The sequence below is a fragment of the Pocillopora verrucosa genome, chromosome 2, assembly GCF_036669915.1.
Source record: "Pocillopora verrucosa isolate sample1 chromosome 2, ASM3666991v2, whole genome shotgun sequence".
Taxonomy (NCBI): Eukaryota; Metazoa; Cnidaria; class Anthozoa; order Scleractinia; family Pocilloporidae; genus Pocillopora; species Pocillopora verrucosa.
In genome coordinates this window covers 13,418,579-13,439,779 of record NC_089313.1, presented here as the reverse complement: position 1 = coordinate 13,439,779, position 21,201 = coordinate 13,418,579, and the positions used below count along the sequence as shown (strand labels likewise).

The following is a 21,201-nucleotide window of genomic DNA, read 5'->3' as shown; positions in this document are numbered from 1 at the left end:
TTTATACATTTCCTAGGGCACTGACAAGGAGAATTTGTTTGCCAATCTAAGGGTTCTTCTCATGGTGATCATTCACTTTATTCTCATGACCTTAATGTGTGATTAAGGGCTGATATTGTAGGGAGAAATAAGAAGCTGGTCAATCTTAGGGTTTAAAGGGTTAAGTGGATCCATCATTCTTATTTTCATCAAGTGCCCTAAACAACCACCAGCTGAGTCCTCTTATCGATTGATGGTGGATGAAGGACAGTGTGATTTGTAGTGATGCTCAGTTGTTATTTATCAAATTGAACACTGTCATATGACAGTGATCTAAATCTTACAGAGTGTGTTGTTTGTTTTGTTTAGGCTTCCATGGGCAGAGTTACATAACTGATCGCGTTGTTGTGGTTTTACTGTGCAATGAACCTTTGTGCAAAAGTTGTCGACTTGCTATCCTTGTCAGAGTAAAAATTTACCAATGTTTTAAGTTTTGACAATCTATTCTTTTATGTCTGCTCTGTAATAAGTAACTGGAATTTTTCTTTTTAATTCCACACTTCAATTGGGTGGATAGCTCAGTATGTTTTGCTATCACTGATCTGCTAGATAGGGATTTATTTGTAGGATAGCCTCTTATGGTGTATGCCCTCTATGCAACTGGGGCCTGTTCTGTGAGACTATGACACTCAGCTCTATTGATATGTTGTAACTTAATTTCACTGTGGCGTTGGATCACAATGTCTTCCATTGACCCATAGGACTTAAAACATAGTTGGATACAACCAAAACATCCTAAAATTAATCTTAAAAAGCATGGCAGAATCAGCTACCAGAAGCTGAGGTTTGACTTTGTTTGAAATAGTAAAATGCATCGGTTACTAATGACACTTCTCTCTTGTTTTGAGAGACACTCACCTAATGCACAGGAATACTTGCCTGTAAAACTGATATGATGTCATTTACAATTTTCTCACTGACCAAAAGATGATAAATTGTCACAATGTGCTAATAAATTCTTTTCCCTCAAACAGGTGGTGCTGATTAATGCCAATGCTCTGATTGACACATTGGAAAATTACCTCAGAAAACATGGGGAAATGTACATAGATGATCTTTCTAACATCTGTTGATTTATTTTTACTGAGTTCCTCAATATCCACTGCCCTGAACCCTTTCACTCCAAGATGAAAAGATCAATTCTCTGCTCTGTACTGCATACATTTATTACAAGTTTGGCTTTGATAATTTTTTGTCAATTAAAACAATATACCCAAGTCTATTTCCTCCTTTCTTTCTCATCACCTTTTTATTTGAATGTGTGTTAATATTGTAAGGAGAAATTTCTTTTTGGTCACACTAGGGAGTACATGTACATGTGCATGTTTTATTTTACCATGTAACTCCTATAACTGACATATTATATGTATATAGTATGGTAATGCTGTTCTGCTTTCAACCAGGAGACACATGTGCAGTGTTCAGACAAAAGCTGTTCACTTGAAGTTCATCATGATTACTTAGCTCAGTGTAACTTATTTGTTGTTGTTGTAGATTTTGTATTGAATGTAAATCAAAAGTTTTGAGGGCATACAGTATTCTGGTAGGAGATTTGGATGGACCAAGTGAAAAGGGGTAGGTATGAAGTTATTTAAAGACAACAATATACCTGGTGAGAGTGCTTAATTTCCCAAGCTGTGAGCTCAGTTTTATTGTAGACGTGTTGTGACAGAAGTTTGGATGGTTTTTTGGCTTTGCTAGGGGGTTTTCTCTAGGATTCTCAAGTTTCCTTTCTTGACAAACCAGCCTGTGGTGCAGGTGTCTTAATAGGGGTCAACATTACAAGCTTGCGATCCTTTATTCCACTGCTCATGTTTGGTTTCCATGTAGCACTAGAATGGATGGAAAGGGGCCTCTCCTTTCTTTTGACTGTTGCTTACCCCCTTGGTACAATTGCTTTTCTCTCCCCAGCTTTTCCATTGCTGTAAAAATCAAAGATGGCAGCTTAATTTTCACTAAGAAAATACCGAGTACTCACCTACACCTACACCTACTCCTACACCAGCTCTGCTGGCTATCGAAAACCTGATAAGCAGATTGATCTGTTCTGTCCTTTTTTGAACTGTCTCATAGATTAACAAGCAATGTTTCTTTCCTGACTCATTTAGTTGCTTTGCTACTTTGTATGATGGTCCTAAAAGCTGTCCTCAAGAGCGCCATGTCCATGTACTGTGTGATACAGGCTACATTGCACATTTAATCGGATGGGCAGAACCAGAGCTGGCTGGAGGGTATGCAATACTTGTATCCTGTTGTGGCTCATGTTGAGGCTTTTCAAAAACATCACCATTACTTTTCATGTGGTTATGGCCATCTCCTTTTTCCTTTTCATTTAACTTGGTTTTATAAAAAAAGAAATAAGGTTGCTCAGTAAAAACGAAAAGCTTTTCACTCGCGGGAGCTTTAAGGAGCTCTGTCATGATAGGTTGTTTCTTGTGGTGCGATATTGCTGTTGGGTGAAAGAGTGTAAGGGTGCTATCCCATCCCCTGTGTGCCTTGGTGAGAAGAAGTGGTAATTTATCATAATAAAAAGCTAGGGATGCTTAAAAATGCCTGTAAGGCATCAGTGGAGAAGCTCCGCCAACCCCTCTCTATAGAGAGAACCTTGCTTGAAGCACTACTTCTTTTAGATTCGTTCCTGAATTTTTTCTTAACCCTTTACATCCTAACATCAGCATGTATATTCTCCATACTGTTCTTGATACATTTCCTACGGCTCTGACAAGGAGATTTAAGTTAAAACTCAAGAGCTGTTCAAGTTGATGAGCATTTACTCAATTTTTCTTGAGCTTAATGTTTGGTTTAGCAGTGATGCCTTAGTGAGAAATTAGATGCTAGTCACCCTCAGAGGTTAAAGGGTTAAGAGTGTGGCGTACCGCTAAAGTAGATTCAAAACACTTTGTTAACAGAGTACTGGCTTCGATTCATAACTTTGTCTTTTATGTGTTGTGATAGGAGGAGAGAAAGGCATGCTAAGACACTGGACATTGCTCAGGAAGAGGTAGGAAAATTTTCGCTTTAAGTTTGTTAGAACTTCTAGGTGGTGTCAATCGGTTGCTTTATGTTGGAGGATGTTCTTTCCACTTACCAATATCGTTATATTCCCTAAAACTACTTTTCCGCAACAAGGTTAGCTGGTGGTTAGTGTCGGTGAGGCTTCTTTCCGTACTAATTTAAACCATTTTGTTTTCGGTCCATCTTGAAGGTGTTAATGTGTCTCGGTATTCACCTGTGGGAAAGACTTCATCGACTGTGGCAGAAACTGAGGGCTGAGGAGCAAACGTGGCAGATGCTGTTTTATCTGAGGGTGGAAGCTCTAAGGAAAAGTTTTGAGTTAAGATAAGAGGCACTTTCATTTTATTTGTTGACTTTCTATTCATTATTTGCTGAGGAATAGTTGGATTGACCAGAGTTTGAATAGAACGATTGATTGAATGAACAAAAACCGAATTCCTTAGCTTCACGGAACGATCAACGGAAGCTCTTACTGTTAACCCAATCAAACCAAAATCATACGAAGGTATGCAAAAAAGAAAACAAACAAACAAAAAACAGAAATGAACAAACGAAGGAACAAACGATCCACAGTAGTTACGGAGTGAAATAAAGAACGAGGGAACAAACTACACGATCAAACGAAGAAAAACCAGGTTATTTTACCTGTTGATTATCTTTACGGAACTTGACCATAGTTCCAGCAACAAGTAATGTTGGTTGGCGATGTTTTGCGTTGCTTTTTACATGGGTGTCGTTTTGACTTTGTCAGGTGGCGGTTGAAGAAAAGCAAGGCATATCACGCCTGGAACAAGTCGTCGAAGAGATTTCTGAGGCGGAGAGAGCCAAGGAACTCAGAAGAGAGCAGAAGCGATTGAAAAAGAAAGCGAGACGCAAAGAGAAATGTAAATGTGGTACTCACTTAACTATCTCGACAGCGAACAATGAACTGCAAACAGAGGAAACTGCGAAAAACGAGGAGGAATTGGAAGAGGAAGAGGTATGTACGAATGAGATCGTGGAAGAGACAGGGGAAATGAATGGACATGGCGATAGCTGTGAAGATGATGAAGATGACGGAGACAGTGGCGGTTCACCGTGCAGTTGTGAAGACTTGAGCAACTCTGAGCGAAGCAAGAGCAACAAATCGGGTTTTAGGAATGGTGACTGCGGGTACGTATCTTTTCCAGGGTACCAGACCCAGTTGCTCAAAGGGTGGCAAACGCTATCTAAAGGATAAATCGCTATATAAAGGTTAAATTGCTATCTAGCAGATAAGTGTGAAGTAAAAGTGCAGGGCTATCCAATGGATAGAGATTTATTTAGTGGAAAGTGTTATCCAACCTTCAAACAACCGGGACCAGATTGTTAGCATTGAAAACACTTTTGTGTAGCTTGTTACGGAGAAAGTTTATAAGTACTTCAGAGTTAAACCGACGCTAAAATTGCTAGTTGCCTTTCCTGGTTGATCTTTTGCGCCTTAAAATAAGTATGTAGAAGGTGAGTAGGTGTATATTGTCCATACTTTTCGCTTTACGTTTCCTAAGGAAATGACGAGGAGAATATGTGAAACAATCGGGAGCTTCTCATTTCCTTTGTTCTCATGACCTTAATGCTTGATTCATGGGTGATGCTGATAAATTAGAGTCTAGACGCAGTATTGGTTTAAGGGTTGACAAGCATTTGTGCTGTAATCCCAGCTATTTTCCTTTCATTTATTGACTTGAAGTAATCTGTTGTAGGTACGTAGCAGAGTACAATTAATGGTCCAGGATGGTACACCAGAGTGGAGACATGTGTAATCATGGCGAAGATTCTTCGACACTAGGAGGAGAGGAAGAGGATATATGTACAGATTGTTTAAGTGGGAGCCCAATTAGTGGTGGATCTCCACAGAGCAATAATGGAAAGGGAAGAAAGAAGAAGGGCAAAAACAAGGAGAAGAAGGTAAACATATAAGCCTCCTATCCACACCCCTTCACGATGCTTGATTAGTTATCTCTTTTCACTCCCATGAGCGACCAAGAGAGAATTTCTCCTAACAATATCAATACAATCTCAATCAGACAAGTGATGAGAATAAAGAAAAATATCATGTAGGGGATTATAAGTTGATCCAATATCAAATTCTCTAAACTAACATCGCAAGAACTGTATGGCAGACAGTTTGGAGAATTACTAATGAGATCTTGGGAGTTAAAGGGTTATTGTGCGGTAGTTTCAATCGTCATGCAATCTTTTCACTCTAACCAAGGCGGTCACGCTTTTTTGCCGTGTGAAGCTTGCGTGACTAAAGGGAAGATGCCAAATGTAATTTTGCAAATCTTTACTTTGTCCTTCCTCACCGTTAAGTCAATGAAAGTATTCACTCGTTCATTCATTCATTCATTCATTCAATCTAGTCTTCAATATTGTTTTTATCTATCTCTTTAGCAAAACTCGCCGAGACATGAAAAGCAAGAAAAGCTTGTAGAAAATATTGATGACGAAGAAAAACGGCTCCTGAAGCTAATGGGTTGGAAGGATGGAGGAGCAGAGTCAATGGTGAGTTATTTTTAACTATACTTCTGTCGCTCTATGGCGATTTAGGTTTTCCCTGGGATCCGATATCCTCAAGGGTAGAATATCCCCTGATCTCAAACTTCCTGTTGCGTCACGATTTGTGCTTCTTGAAAAAGTAAGCTTTAGTTTAGATAGTCTTTCTTAATTTTTATGTACAATCTGCTTAAGTCTTCTCCATCCTTAGCTATCTTTACTTCCTCCTAGTTTGTCTTTAACTTATCTTCGTTTGTCTTTATTATCGTGTTAGTATTTTGTATTCTCCGTCACGTTGTGCACCACTGAGCCAGTTGCGACTGGTCACGCGATCATAAATTAATACGAGAGGTTACGTCACACAAATGTATATTGGGATCGTGAACAACTGGACGCTTTTCTCTAGATTGGTATACTATCGATTAACCTTTGTCGTCTTTCTTCATTTTACATCGTAGGAGTGTTTTTCGTCGGAGGAAGATCTCTGTATACCCGAGCAGGAAATTCTATGGTTCAAAGCGAACCAATCGTCAGTGTCACAGCAGCGACGGAAGCTTCGAGAGAAACTTCGCCAACAATTTAACAATTTGACGCTTAAGGAGGGTCTTAACGTCGCTATTGTTCATTAGGCCTTGTTAAAAATGTACTCACAACAGGAGATGGGGAGATGGGCGATAGGAAATGGGCAGCGGATAGTGGGGATGGGTAGGAAAGTGACTGTACTAGAGAGACAACTTCCCTGCCCGATCCATGTTGGTAGAAAGTAGTCACGGGTTTCTGTAGTTACGGTGGAAAGATTGTGTATGCGTGTGTGTGATGTTGTTTATTGTATGCAAGTGAAGTCCGCAAGGTGTGCAGCGATGTAGCAATGTTAATAAGGTTCTCCTTTGTTTTAATTCTTTATTTTAATTTTACTCCCTGATTACACTGTAAATCAGGATGAGTTTATGTGAAAACGGAAATAAATCTCTTGAATCAGATACTGTCAGATATCCAGGCTGAATGTTTACTCGACTTATAAAGTCTTTGTTTTCAGTTGTTTTCACCAGAAGCAAAGTTTATTCACTTGTCTGGGGAATTTCCCCCGCTATGGACTTCCAAGTGTCATTGTAGAAATAGCAAATAGTATTTTGCGTTTGCGGCAAAACGAAAAATGAATCTCAAAGACTGTACCTTTTAATGGGAACTCCTCTTTTGCTTGCTCTTACCTGTCCTTTGAAACTTATTTCTATACTTTGCCCCTTGCTCGAACTCATGATAGGGCGAAAGTGTCAGCCGAGATGTTTGATGGGATATTTCTTCCAGAACCTGGTGAACATCTCTTTAATTAAGGATTTTATGCCAGTGTAATGAACAATTTCAATTAAAAGTGAGGAATGTTAGAGATTTTAACAAGACAATTTGAATTTTTGCTTATCTGCCCTTCGTCAATCTGCTTCTATGTGTTAAACGGATAGGGCCTGATGCCCGAAAGTGGTAGATCTTGGCTCAGTTTTACTTTATACCCATACCTTTAGTAACAAGTAAAGTTCTTATCGAGGCCAAGAGTTTAATAACCAATCACCAAATCAAAATGAGTTATGAAGCAATCAACTGTCTCTAACCTCCTCATCTGACGTGTGTGGGTTGGTCACGGAGAGCTTCCTTGGGAAGGTGTCGACTTCACCCGAAGGAATGGGCAATTTCAACGGAAAAGTTACGTTTGAAAGGTATTGTTCCCCTTTAACTTCGTTCCTAGTGCGTTTTTTCTACGTTTACTCAGTAACCTGACTTTAAAGTGCACCTTATAAAATGGAGAGCCTTTCCTTTCTCTCTAATGACTCAGTTCTAAAATTTGTCGAAGATGTTGGTTCGTAATCCAATTCAAAACCCTCGTACCTTAATACTGAGCGAAAACACACCAAACAAAAGAAAACAATCCTTTTCGGGACGGTAAACAAACAGGAGTGGAGAGAAGCGGGACCTTGTCTACGTGAGGCAGTACCCTCCCCGCCAGCGTGAAACGAATGCGAGGTTTCCCCTCTCCCTCCCGCCCTTCCGTTTCATCTGGGGGGAAGGGTAAGGCTACACGTAGGCCTAACGGGCCTGGAAGGTGGGTTTGAGGTGTGCGTGACCACAAGTGGATACCGTTTCTCCAGACAACCAATAGGAGTGACGAAAGATTAGGATCAGACTTTGGCTTGGAGTGGTCCACTGTGTAGTGGCGTACTCGATATTCGGTTTTGTTTGTTACAAAGAGGCATCAGTCCAGGGAGTAATTAAACTGCAAACCTGGCGTTTTTCAGTTCAGTTTAAGATAAGTCAAAACAAGGAAGTTCCGTCTATTTTTTATAGTGAAGATGGAAAGTTACCAGTCGACACTACCGAGATCTATAACTAACGTAACGGTGGGCGTGCTTCTCCGGCTCCATCTCGTGAAATTAACTTATTATCAAGATGATTGAGGGGAAAGTTTGCGACCAGCTTAGGTTAACGAGATCTGTAGAAGCTGGAAAAGTTTCACCGCTTTAGTTAGATTTTGAGTTGAATTTAACGCTCTAACTTCAAATCATTAAGGAAAAGAGTTGTTAATTAAGCACACACAAATTTTACCTTATAGAAGTTCGAAGATTAACCTGTTTACCTTGAGTCACCTTGTAAAGTAATAAGTTGGAATCAACCGGATCGACTGCAACCTTATAGATCTGGGGTCTTTCAGGGAATAATTGTAAGGGCCTTTCCGCACTGGCGGAAAAGTTGTTTATCTAGTCAAATTTCTGTCATCAACATTTTACCAGCTCTGCATAAAATACTCTGTATAAGGACCCTTCCTTGAGGCGTATACAGTCAGTATACAGAATTGTATAAGGTAAATATAAGGATGCGTAAGGTCCGTATAATGATCAGTACACGTCAGGGTATGCTAAGAAAATACCTGTTGGTATGTCGTCACTTGATGAATAAATTGGAGTTGGAATCCTTTAGCAAACTATACTGGCTGGTCTTCTGAGCAGATCAGGCGCTACCGGAATTTGACAGCTTTGAAATTTTTACTGCGGATGCAACAGACGAAAAAAAATTGTCATGACCAAATTTCTCTTTTGATTTTGTTCAGACTTCCTTAGTTTTGTCCGGTACAGCAGAAAGGCCGTGAGGCAGCAAAATATTTAATTTACAACAGGAGGCAAAGATATCTTTCTTTTTTCGAAGGCATTTCGTGTCATTTTCCAATTTAATTGTATTGCCCTTAGGAGAAGTATTTTTAATAAGTATAGAGCACGCACGTACTTTTAGTATTTCCATTAATGGTACAGCATTTCCAGGCCTTTGTTCGAACTTTACGGAATTTTTTCAAACAAAGTTCCAGTGCTAATCAAGAAACCTTGAACACTCCTGCCAAAATCATTGGGATCGTGAGAAAGTGAATGAGATTATAAACGCCATCGAACATTTGACCTGCCTAGTTTTATATTGGTCTCATACTAATTCTAAATTGTTGTGTCCAGCGAGTTGTGGAAAATTAAGTAAAGGATAAATTAGATCTCAGGAGCCATGACCAGTTATCATTTATCGCCTAAGGGGTCGAATGATTTTACTTATTTATTTAATTTTTTGTGGGGGGATCACATGGTTTTCAGGGAGAACAGAAGGGAATCATTCATCGCAAGAGACTATACACATAAGGGTGGGGGGGGGAGGGGGCGGGGGCCATTAGAATATACACAGCCTAAGGGGAGGTATCCTAAGGGGAGGTATCAGGGAAATTTTATTGTGACACGACCAAAATCCTTCAGAAGTTAGAGTACTTTTCTCTGGCGTATTCAAGAGATTTTCAGTTTCCTCCTTAAAATGCTACCTTCAAAACAGGATATTTATTATTATTGATATATTTCATTGGAATCTATATGTTAATAGATCAAGGTAAATAAGTCCTTCTCATTTTGTCTTATATTTAAACTTAACGGAAATGAAAGAAAAATAGAGTCTAACACAAATTTCTCTCCCTATAAACAAGTACGGGTAACGGTCTCTTTTCATGGCCGGTTCAAATAAATGCATTCTACGCGCACTTTTTAGAAATAAAGATCTGGCCCGTTAACAAATGACAATTTTCTTTAGAATCACGCTCTTCTCAAACACGCTCTGTGAAAGTCAGCGATTGGTCGAGGCCATTCTGAAGGTCAGCCACTCTTCCGAAAACTGTCTATCATCTGATTAAAAACATGTCTGTCTACAACTGCATAATAAGCCTTTGAATGTGTGAGGTCAAGGTAAATTTACACGATTCTCAGAAATCTTGCATAACGAATATGCCAAAGACAACTCTCATGTAATTGGTCAATATTAATAGCATTTCTATCGTATGACTACTTTGTAATTTGTTTTACGCTTGTTTGATGCATGAAACGAAAGCCTTATCAAGCCTTTAATCATGGATATCAAAACGTTGCTCGCCAATCTTCATGACGAAGTATCTTGCTCTGTGTGTATGGTCACATTTACTGAACCAAAACAGCTTCCATGTTTGCACAGCTTTTGCCTCCACTGTTTGGCAGGAATCCAAAGAACCAGCGGCCGCCGTGATGTCATAACATGTCCTGAGTGTCGAAGGGAGAGTCGAGTTCCTGGAGGAAATCTTAAAGATCTGCCCACAAACTTTCGCATCAACAGCTTACTAGATGTGTTGGCCATAAGGGACTGCAATTCTACTGGAGTCAAATGCGGAAACTGCGACAAACGTAGAGTAGAAAGTTTCTACTGTTTTCAGTGCTGTTCATTTTGGTGTGACGAGTGTATCACTGTGCATAACTTACTCCGAGCAAATAAAGACCACCGAGTTCTTGCGCTCAAAGATTTTGAAGATCAAGACATCGAGGATGTCTTAAAACGACCAGCATTTTGCCCACAACCGGGCCACGAAAAGAAAGAATTGGAATTCTTCTGTAAGAAATGTGAACAAGCCATTTGCAATTCTTGTGTTGCAACCACTCACGATGGACATGTTAAGATACTACTGGAAGAAGCGGCAAATGAAAAGAAATTGCAAGTCATGTCTGAGATTGAGTCCAGAAAAGAAAAAGTGCAAAGAATGAGAAACAAAATATCTCAACTTGACGAAAGCTGTGATAGAATCCAAACCCAAGTGGCAAAAGTAAAAAGAAGTGCGCAACAGTTTGCCGAAAGTATGATTGCTGTCATCGAAGCCAAGAAACAGGAAATCTTTTCTGAAGCGGATCATGAGGCACAACAGTACCTGAAACGTTTGCGAATACAAAGGATCGAGATTGAAAACAAAGTAAAAATGGTCGAAACAGCTGTAGGAAAATCTGAAACACTATTACAACGGAGCACAAACGCAGAGCTTGCACAGTTCGATGACTCACAAAACACAACACTCTTGAAAGGAGTTGATGATGAGAGAGAAGAAGTCGACTGCAACCTTGAACATTTAACATTTATTTTCGAGGAAAACAAAGCTCTGAAGACAAAAGCAATCCACGAGGGAATCGGCTCCATTAGAGCGTTTCTCAGCGAGACCAGAGCGGATCAAGCTACTGCTGAAGGAGGAGGACTCACTGAGGCTATCGTTGGAATTCAAGCGAAATTTGTTTTGACGACAAGAAATGCTGAAGGACGACAATGCCACGACGAGCGTAACCGAGTAACAGTGGAAATTAAAAATCAGCAAGGCCATGACTGTGCAACGGAAGTGCGAGTCCAAGATATTAAAGATGGTAGCTATAAAGTGGGTTATTTTTCCAAAGAAACTGGAAGATGTAAGGCAGAAGTTAAACTAAACGAAGAACATGTTGCAGGCAGTCCATTTCCGGTTCGAGTGAAACCCAGAGAATTCAGACCCGTGCTATCTTTTGGACAACGAGGTTCGTTTGCTGGAATGTTAAACCTACCCTGGGGAGTGGCAGTGAATGAACGCGATGAAATTGTAGTGACTGAACAAGGTAACAACAGCGTTCAAGTATTCAGTAGTGATGGAACTTACTTACGGTCGTTTGGTAGACAAGGTGATAAACAGGGAGAATTTAATTACCCACGCGGAATAACAATACATGAGACTAATAACATTATAGTCGTGGACTGTAGTAACCACCGTGTTCAATTGTTCAGTGAGCAGGGTGAGTACCTGAGCCAGTTTGGTGGTAAGGGAAATCTTGATCACCAGCTGTCTAATCCTCTCGGCGTATCTGTAGATAATAAAGGCAATATTCTTGTTGCTGATAGAGGTAACAAATCAATTAAGATCTTTTCTCCTGACGGCCATTATTTAAGTAAATTCGGGGGTAAGGGTTATTTTATCTTTCCCTTTCACTGCATACAATATGACAAATATCTGATAGTGTCAGACGCAGATGAACATTGTATCAAAGTGTTTGATAGAAATGGTAATTTTTTATACAAATTTGGAAATAAGGGGGAGGGGGACGGAGAGTTGAATAGCCCTCTTGGTTTATCAGTTAACAAGGCAGGACACCTGATGGTCTGTGATGCACATAATCACAGAGTACAAGTATTTGAGCTAAGTGGAAAATTTGTAACAAAATTTGGATAAAAAGGAGAGAAAAAAGGAGAATTTAATCTCCCTTTCTCTACTGCAGTGCTCATTGATGGTCGAATAGTTGTGTCTGACTTGCTTAACTATCGCATTCAGATATTTGAATAGACATCACATCATTATGCCTTACCAGATTTGAGCTCATTTTTTCAAACTTTTAAACATGAAACTGCTTTCAACACGTGATTTATATTCTCTGTAAGAATCTTCTGAATGGTCACTGAAACTACAACACTATAGTTTCAATTAATGCTACATCCAAGATAAATATCTTGTTACACCTATTTTATATGATATTGTTGATTAAGTAATTACAGATCTGAATTTACTACTATTGTCATAAAACAGATCATCTCCTCCACTGGTTTAACTCAGAAAAAGGCTCCAAACTCAAAAATTGTAAATAATCAAACGGTAGAAATGTGCCATTAAAGTATTTGTGATTGCATCACTTGGCAAAAACAAAAAGGAGTGATTTGAAATTTTCCGACTGATTTCAGTCCAATATATCTGGGAAGGTCACAATTACACCTCATTTATTATGAAAGAAAGCTAAAATGAGAAAAACCTTAAAATTTTTTTAGGATTTGGGGTAGTTTCCGCCGTTCTGTCTTTTAGGATTTCGGGTAGTTTTTCCGCCGTTTCGTCCTTAAGGACTTGGGGTAATTTTCCGCCGTTCGGTGTTTAGGATTTTGCGAAGTTCTCCGGCATTCCACCATTCCATCATTCCACCGTTCCGGTGTCCTAGAGGATTTGGACCCCCGGTCCAAATCCGTCAGTGGATATGAACCCCCCTCCGCAGATTTGGAACCCCCCAACAGAACTGACTGAAAACATCATTCTTAACGTTCTCGTAGAAATGGATAATACTTTACGTTTCAGTGCGTACTAAAGTATGTTTTTAATTCAAAATATGCTATCGCCGATGCATAGGAACTGGCAGCTAGAAATGACCCGTCGGATTTTTCTTTTGACCAAGGGAAAATGTGGAAGCATTTTGTTCAATGTTCGGAGAAAGGTCGTTTTTGAACCTTTTCAGCGATAGTCGAACACCGCTAGATTCAGTAAGAGACAAACTTATGACACTAATTTATTTTGTTATTGTTCAATGCCCAAGTGTTGAGACGACATGGTACACTGCAAGTTTGTTGTTTCAGATCCCTCAACAGTTAATAATCGTTAAAATTAGAAAATAAGATTGAGTTCGATGAAATAGTCTCCACTTTGTTAAGACGTAGACATGTTGATTTGCATCTGAAAATAAGCTGAGAGTTCCAATAGTTCAGAATAGAAACATTTTTTCTTATAATAGGCTTTACGAACGACTTGTAGTAGGAGTTGTTACTTCCTTCTTGTTCAGAAACTGTTTAATGTTATTTAATTAGAAAATCGGACTGAGTTATTTTTGTGACTGGACGCAACAGTCTCCACTATTATTATGACGTTTCGTATCAATGTTGATTCGCATCAGAAGAAGCAAAGATTTATCGTTATAATTTCAATCGTTCGAATGCAGTAGTTTGTTCGCATCTAATTCTTGCGTATACTGTACGACTCGCTCTAATAAATGCGGCAGGATTGGAGCGAAATGGCTGTTTTTCTTTACCTTTATTGAGGAATGTTGTGTTGTAATTGAAAAGAACATGGACAAAAAGCTTGCAAATAGAATTAGTTATTAAATATGATAAAATCGATGCTTAAAAGAAAAGTTTGGTAGGGGGATCGAAATCTGCGAAGAGGGGTCCAAATCCGCTGTGACACCGGCTTTAAGGGTGCCCTTTCCGGTGAGATGTCTAAAAAGCACCTCGTGGAAGGTAGCGACCGATCAAATAACGTATTTGCTTCAATCTCATCTGCAATTTCCACATAAATGTCTCGTAATTGCGGAAGTTCTGGGTGAATTTCAAGGAACGCGGTTCGATCAGCTTTAGACACCAGTTGTTTGTTTGCTTGATATGGAGAGCGCCCTTTAGGTTTTTTTCACACAAGAGCAGTCTTGTTCACGATGAGATGTCCACATAATGGGTTGTTTGAAGTTGAAATAATTTTTTGTCGAACTGAGTTTTCTCGGACTTGATAAAGTATTCTTTTCCTTACCGAGAGGACCCATTTGGGAGAAATTTCTTCAAAACCCTGGTCGATATCATTTTGAATTGAACGGAAAGTTCATTTTTGAATAAGCTTTTGTCAGACTGTCTTCCTTGAAAGTCCTTTGTCATGAAGTCGACAGACTGTTCTCAAAAAGGAGATATGATCATCCATAAACTGAGACAAAAAACAAAATGACCTTTAGGAATAATGAGAAAATGACCAGCTGGTAAACGCCATGACGTCATGACACCGAAGGACAACATGGGACAACAAGAACAGCCGTGCACGTGAATACGTTTCTCGGCGAAATCAAAGCGGATCAATTAACTGCTGAAGGAAAAGGACGCACTGAAGCGATTGTTGGAATTCAAGCGAACTTTGTTTTCACATAAAGAAATGCTGAAGGACAATGCCACGAGAAGGGTGACCGAATAACAGTGAAAATTTAAAATCGGCAAGGCCATGACTGTGGGGCGACGGAAGTGAGAGTTCAGGGTAATAAAGATGGCAGCTACAAGATCAGCTATTTCCCCAAAGATAGTGAAAGATAAGAGGCAGTAGTCGAAGTGAGCGAAGAACAAGCTCGAGGCAGTCCCTCTCCGGCTCTAGTTAAACCCAGACAGTTCTCTCCTTTGTTATCTTTTGGCCAGCGAGGTTCGTCTGCTTGAATGTTAAATAAACCCTGGGGAGTGACAGTGAATGAACGCGATGAACTTGCAGTGACTGATACTGGTAACCACAGGGTTCAGGTATCCAGTAGTGATGGAACTAGTACTTAAGATCTTTTGATAGAGACAGTGATAAACAGGGAAAACTCACTAGTCCCAGAGGAGTAGCATTTGATAAGAATAATAACCTTACGGTGGTTGATACTCTTAACAGCCTTGTTCAATTGTTCAGCGAGCAGGGTGAGTACCTGAGCCAGTTTGGTGGTAAAAGAAATCTTGATCACCGGCTGGATTATCCTCATGGTTTATCTGTAGATAATAATTTTATAGGCAATATTATTGTTGCTGATAGGTATAACAAATCAATTTTAAAAAGATCTTTTCTCCTGATGGTCATCACTCATGTAAATTCAGGGATGAGGGTTCTTTTACCTTCCCCTCTCACTACGTACAATATGACAAATATCTGGTAGTGTCAGATGCAAACGAATATTGTATCAAAGTGTTTGCTGGAAACGGTAATTTTCCGTAGAAATTTGGAAATAAGGGGGAGGGGAATGGGGAGTTCATTAACCTTTGTCATTTGTCAGTTAACAAGGCAGTTCTGACACCTGATGGTTTGTGAGACTTCAAACATCAGAGTTCTGGTATTTGAGCTGGGTGGAAAATTTGTAACAAAATTTGGATCAAAAGGAAATAAGGAAGGAGAATTTAATACTATTATCTCTATTGCAGTGCTTAGCAACGGTTGCATACCAGTAGTTGTTTCTGACTATTTGACCCATTGCATTCACATATTTGAGTAGACATAACATCACCTTGCCCAAACATATTTGAATCTAATTCATCAAATCTTTCATACATGTCACTGCTATTGGCTAGTGTTTTATAGGATCTGCAGGAATCTTCTCACTGATTATTGAAACTTTAACAAAACCTACAACATCGAAAATTTCAGAGAATCTCTATTAACTTAAGTGTAGTTTTTGAGTTCATCTTGTTTACAATCTTAGCTTGATCAATCATGGACATATTTCAATATTTTTCTTTGAGATCAAGTTTTTAATGACGTAAAACTACAAATTAAAAATGCTGCTATACATTCTTAGTATAATCATGTTTAGAAATGAAACAACATTTCACTCAAATGTACTCAAATGTTGTAGGAGGGCCACAAGTGTATCATTATTGTAACTGTTTCGTGCCACCCTTGATAAATAAAGTTGGGATGACTGAGGTAGGAACTTACTACTGAGTTTAATGAGTGTTGTAGGTTCTGTGACTCTGTTTTATTCTTACCAGCCACTGTAATGGACAGTTTGGAAGGCTGAAGTAGTGCTTCACACTTGCTAGAAACATCTAATTGAAAATTCTTACAGTGCAGCACTAAAATTTCATGATGCATCATGCCCCAAAACTTCAAAAAGTGATTAATAGCTTGTTTAGTTAAAGTTTGAATGTGTACTTTCAAGTGCTAAGTTGTGAGACTGCATGAACGTTGGATCACAATGTCCTCCATTGACCCATAGGACTTGAAACATAGTTGGATACAACCAAAACAGCCTACAATTAATCTTAAAAAGTGTGGCAAAATCAGCTACCAGAAGCCAAGGTTTGACTTATGACACTTCACTCTTGTTTTGAGAGACACTTTAATTGTCAAATTTAATTGTAATTCTTTCCCTCAAACAGGTGATGCTGATTGACTCCAATGCTCTGCTTGACACATTGGAAAATTACCTCAGAAAACATAGGTAAATGTACATAGATGATCTTTCTAACATCTGTTTATTTTTTCTACTGAGTTCCTTAATGTCTAAGTGCCCTGAACCCTTTCACTCCCAAGATGAAAAGATCAATTCTCTGCTCTGTACTTCAAACATTTTTAACAAGTTTGGCTTTGATAATATTTTGTCAATTAAAACAATATACCCAAGTTAATCTTCTCCTTTCTTTCTGACATCACCTTTTTATTTGAATTTGTGTTAATATTGTAAGGAGAAATTTCTTTTTGGTCACACAAGGGAGTACATGTACATGTGCATGTTTTATTTTACCATGTAACTCCTATAACTGACATATTATATGTGTATAGTATGGTAATGCTGTTCTACTTTCAACCAGGAGACACATGTGCACAGTGTTCAGACAAAAGCTGTTCACTTGAAGTTCATCATGATTACTTGGCTCATAATGGAAAGGGAAGAAAGAGGAAGGGCAAAAACAAGGGGAAGAAGGTAAACATATAAGCCTCCTATCCACACCCCTTCACGATGCTTGATTAACACAGTAAATGGTTTGAACCCTGGGGTAACATGTAATAGTGTAGTTTGATCATCCAGGTGAGTGTAGTCCTGAGAAGGACTGTTGTGGGTAATGGTGACTGACATTTCAACAACCTGAGCGGAAGTCATCATCAGAGTCAAGTGAAAGGTTGTTGTGGATTTGACTCTGATGATAACTTCCCATCACATATTCGAGTAGACATAACATCACCTTGCCCAAACATATTTGAATCTAATTCATCAAATCTTTCATACATGTAACTGCTATCGGCTAGTGTTTTATATGATCCGCAAGAATCTTCTCACTGGTGATCAAAACTTCAACATTGCAAATTTCAGAGAATCTCCATTAACTTAAGTGTAGTTTTTAAGTTCATCTTGTTTACAATCTTAGTTTGATCAATCATGGAACATATTTTAATATTTTTCTTTGAGATCAAGTTTATAATGACGTAAAACTACAAATTAAAAATGCTGCTATAAATTCTTAGTATAATCATGTTTAGAAATGAAACAACATTTCACTCAAATGTAATCAAATGTTGTAGGAGGGCCACAAGTGTATCATTATTGTAACTGTTTCGTGCCACCCTTGACAAATAAAGTTGGGATGACTGAGGTAGGAACTTACTACTGAGTTTAATGAGTGTTGTAGGTTCTGTGACTCTGTTTTATTCTTACCAGCCACTGTAATGGACAGTTTAGAAGGTGGAAGTAGTATTTCACACTGGCTAGAAACATCTAATTAAAAATTCTTACAGTGCAGCACTAAAATTTCATAATGCATCATGCCCCTACTTCAAAAACTGATTAATAGCTTGTTTAGTTAAAGTTTGAATGTGTACTTTCAAGCATTAAGTCGTGAGACTGCATGAACTTTGAGACAGAATAACAGAAGAAACCCATGCTCTATTCCTTTTAAACCCTTTACACCTTAGCATCAGTATGCATATTCTCCACACTGCTCTTTATACATTTCCTAAGGCGCTGACAAGGAGAATTTGTTTGCCAATCTAAAGGTTCTTTTCATGGTGATCATTCACTTTATTCTCATGACCTCAATGTGTGATTAAGGGCTGATATTGTAGGGAGAAATAAGAAGCTGGTCAATCTTAGGGTTTAAAGGGTTAAGTGGATCTGTCATTCTTATTTTCATCAAGTGCCCTAAACAACCACCAGCTGAGTCCTCTTATCAATTGATGGTGGATGAAGGATGGTGGAATTTGCAGTGATGCTCATTTGTTATATATCATATCAAACACTGATATGACAGTGATCTAAGTCTTACAGAGTGTGTTGTTTGTTTTGTTTAGGCTTCCATGGGCAGAGTTACATAATTGATCGTGTTGTTGTGGTTTTACTGTGCAATGAACCTTTGTGCAAAAGTTGTCGACTTGCTGTCCTTGTCAGAGTAAAAATTTACCAAATGAATGTTTTAAGTTTTGACAATCTATTCTTTTATGTCTGCTCTGTAATAAGTAACTGGAATTTTTCTTTTTAATTCCACACTTCAATTGGGTGGATAGCTCAGTATGTTTGGCTATCACTGATCTGCTAGATAGGGATTTATTTGTAGGATAGCCTCTTACGGTGTATGCCCTCTATGCAACTGGGGCCTGTTCTGTGAGACTATAATGACACTCAGCTCTATTGAAATGTTGTAACTTAATTTCACTGTGACGTTGGATCACAATGTCCTCCATTGACCCATAGGACTTGCAACAAAGTGGGATACAACCAAAAAATCCTACAATTAATCTTAAAAAGCGTGGCAAAATCAGCTACCAGAAGCCGAGGTTTGACTTTATTTGAAATAGTAAAAGACATCAGTTACTAAATGGCACTTCTCTCTTGTTTTGAGAGACACTCTCACCTAATGCACAGGAATACTTGACTGTAAAACTGATATGATGTCATTTACAATTTTCTCACTGACCAAAAGATAATGAAAAGGCATTTAATTGTCACAATGTACTAACAAATTCTTTTCCCTCAAACAGGTGATGCTGATTGACTCCAATGCTCTGCTTGACACATTAGAAAATTACCTCAGAAAACATGAGTAAATGTACATAGATGATCTTTCTAACATCTGTTGATTTTTTTCTACTGAGTTCCTTAATGTCCACTGCCCTGAACCCTTTCACTCCAAGACCAAAAGATCAATTCTCTGCTCTTTACTTCATACACATATGACAGGTTTGGCTTTGATAATTTTTTGTCAATTAAAACAATATACCCAAGTTTATTTTCTCCTTTCTTTCTCATCACCTTTTTATTTGAATTTGTGTTAATATTGTAAGGAGAAATTTCTTTTTGGTCACACTAGGGAGTACATGTGCATGTGCATGTTTTATTTTACCATGTAACTCCTATAACTGACATATTGTATGTATATAGTATGGTAATGCTGTTCTACTTTCAACCAGGAGACACATGTGCACTGTTCAAACAAAAGCTGTTCACTTGAAGTTCATCATGATTACTTAGCTCAGTGTAACTTATTTGTTGTTGTTGTTGTAGATTTTGTACTGAATGTAAATCAAAAGTTTTGAGGGCATACAGTATTCTGGTAGGAGATTTGGATGGGTTAAGTGAAAAGGGGTAGGTATGAAGTTATTTAAAGACAGCAATATACCTGGTAAGAGTGCTTAATTTCCCAAGCTGTGAGCTCAATTTTATTGTAGACTTGTTGTGACAGAAGTTTGGATGGTTTTTTTGGCCTTGCTAGGGGATTTTCTCCAGGATTCTCAGGTTTCCTTTCTTGACAAACCAGCCTGTGGTGCAGGTGTCTTAATAGGGGTCAACATTACAAGCTTGCGATCCTTTATTCCACTGCTCATGTTTGGTTTCCATGTAGCACTAGAATGGATGGAAAGGGGCCTCTCCTTTCTTTTGACTGTTGCTTACCCCCTTGGTACAATTGCTTTTCACTCCCTAGCTTTTCCATTGCTGTAAAAATCAAAGCTGGCAACTTAATTTTCACTAAGAAAATATCGAATACTCACCTACACCTACACCAGCTCTGCTGGCTATCGAAAACCTGATAAGCAGATTGATCTGTTATGTCCTTTTTTGAACTGTCTCATAGATTAACAAGAAATGTTTCTTTCCTGACTCGTTTAGTTGCTACTTTGTATGATGGTCCTAAAAGCTGTCCTCAAGAGCGCCATGTCCATGTACTGTGTGATACAGGCTACATTGCACATTTAATCGGATGGGCAGAACCAAAGCTGGCTGAAGGGTATGCAATACTTGTATTCTATTGTAGCTCATGTTGAGGCTTTTCAAAAGCATCACCATTATTTTTCATGTGGTTATGGCCATCTCCTTTTTCCTTTTCATTTAACTTGGTTTTATAGGAAAAGAAATAAGGTTGATCAGTAAAAGCGAAAAGCTTTTCACTCACGGGAGCTTTAAGGAGCTTTGTCATGATAGGTTGTTTCTTGTGATGCGATATTGCTGTTGGGTGAAAGAGTGTAAGAGTGCTATCCCATCCCCTGTGTGCCTTGGTGAGAAGAAGTGGTAATTTATCATAATAAAAAGCTAGGGATGCTTTAAATGCCTGTAAGGCATCAGTGGAGAAGCTCCGCCAACCCCTCTCTATAGAGAGAACTTTGCTGAAAGCACTACTTCTTTTAGATTCGTTCCTGAATTTTTTCTTAACCCTTTACATCCTAACATCAGCATGTATATTCTCCATACTGTTCTTGATACATTTCCTACGGCTCTGATAAGGAGATTTAAGTTAAAACTCAAGAGCTGTTCAAGTTGATGAGCATTTCCTCAATTTTTCTTGAGCTTAATGTTTGGTTTAGCAGTGATACCTTAGTGAGAAATTAGATGCCAGTCACCCTCAGAGGTTAAAGAGTTAAGAGTGTGGCGTACCGCTAAAGTAGATTCAAAACACTTTGTTAACAGAGTACTGGCTTCGATTCATAAGTTTGTCTTTTATGTGTTGTGATAGGAGGAGAGAAAGGCATGCTAAGACACTGGACATTGCCCAGGAAGAGGTAGGAATATTTTGCTCTAAGTCTGT

At 38.7% G+C, this 21,201-nt stretch overlaps 2 protein-coding genes and 2 pseudogenes across 2 annotated transcripts in view; all 4 read left to right on the top strand.

Moving 5' to 3' along the window:
- The window catches only part of LOC136276832 (gametogenetin-binding protein 2-like), a 28,083-nt gene that overhangs the window by 2,834 nt on the left and 4,048 nt on the right, over positions 1-21,201 (top strand). Inside the window, exons 3-6 of the mRNA XM_066162067.1 lie at positions 1,014-1,081; positions 1,534-1,614; positions 2,148-2,270; positions 2,995-3,040. Coding sequence (XP_066018164.1) covers positions 1,014-1,081; positions 1,534-1,614; positions 2,148-2,270; positions 2,995-3,040 — 318 coding nt within the window. The remainder of the gene's footprint in view (positions 1-1,013; positions 1,082-1,533; positions 1,615-2,147; positions 2,271-2,994; positions 3,041-21,201) is intronic.
- Positions 3,091-6,548, top strand: LOC136278901 (gametogenetin-binding protein 2-like; annotated as a pseudogene).
- LOC136279151 (E3 ubiquitin-protein ligase TRIM71-like) lies at positions 9,935-12,570 on the top strand. Its single transcript, XM_066162661.1, has one exon. It carries the CDS (start codon positions 9,980-9,982, stop codon positions 12,113-12,115), a length of 2,136 nt encoding a protein of 711 aa, XP_066018758.1. The 5' UTR covers positions 9,935-9,979; the 3' UTR covers positions 12,116-12,570.
- Positions 14,452-21,146, top strand: LOC136276843 (E3 ubiquitin-protein ligase TRIM71-like; annotated as a pseudogene).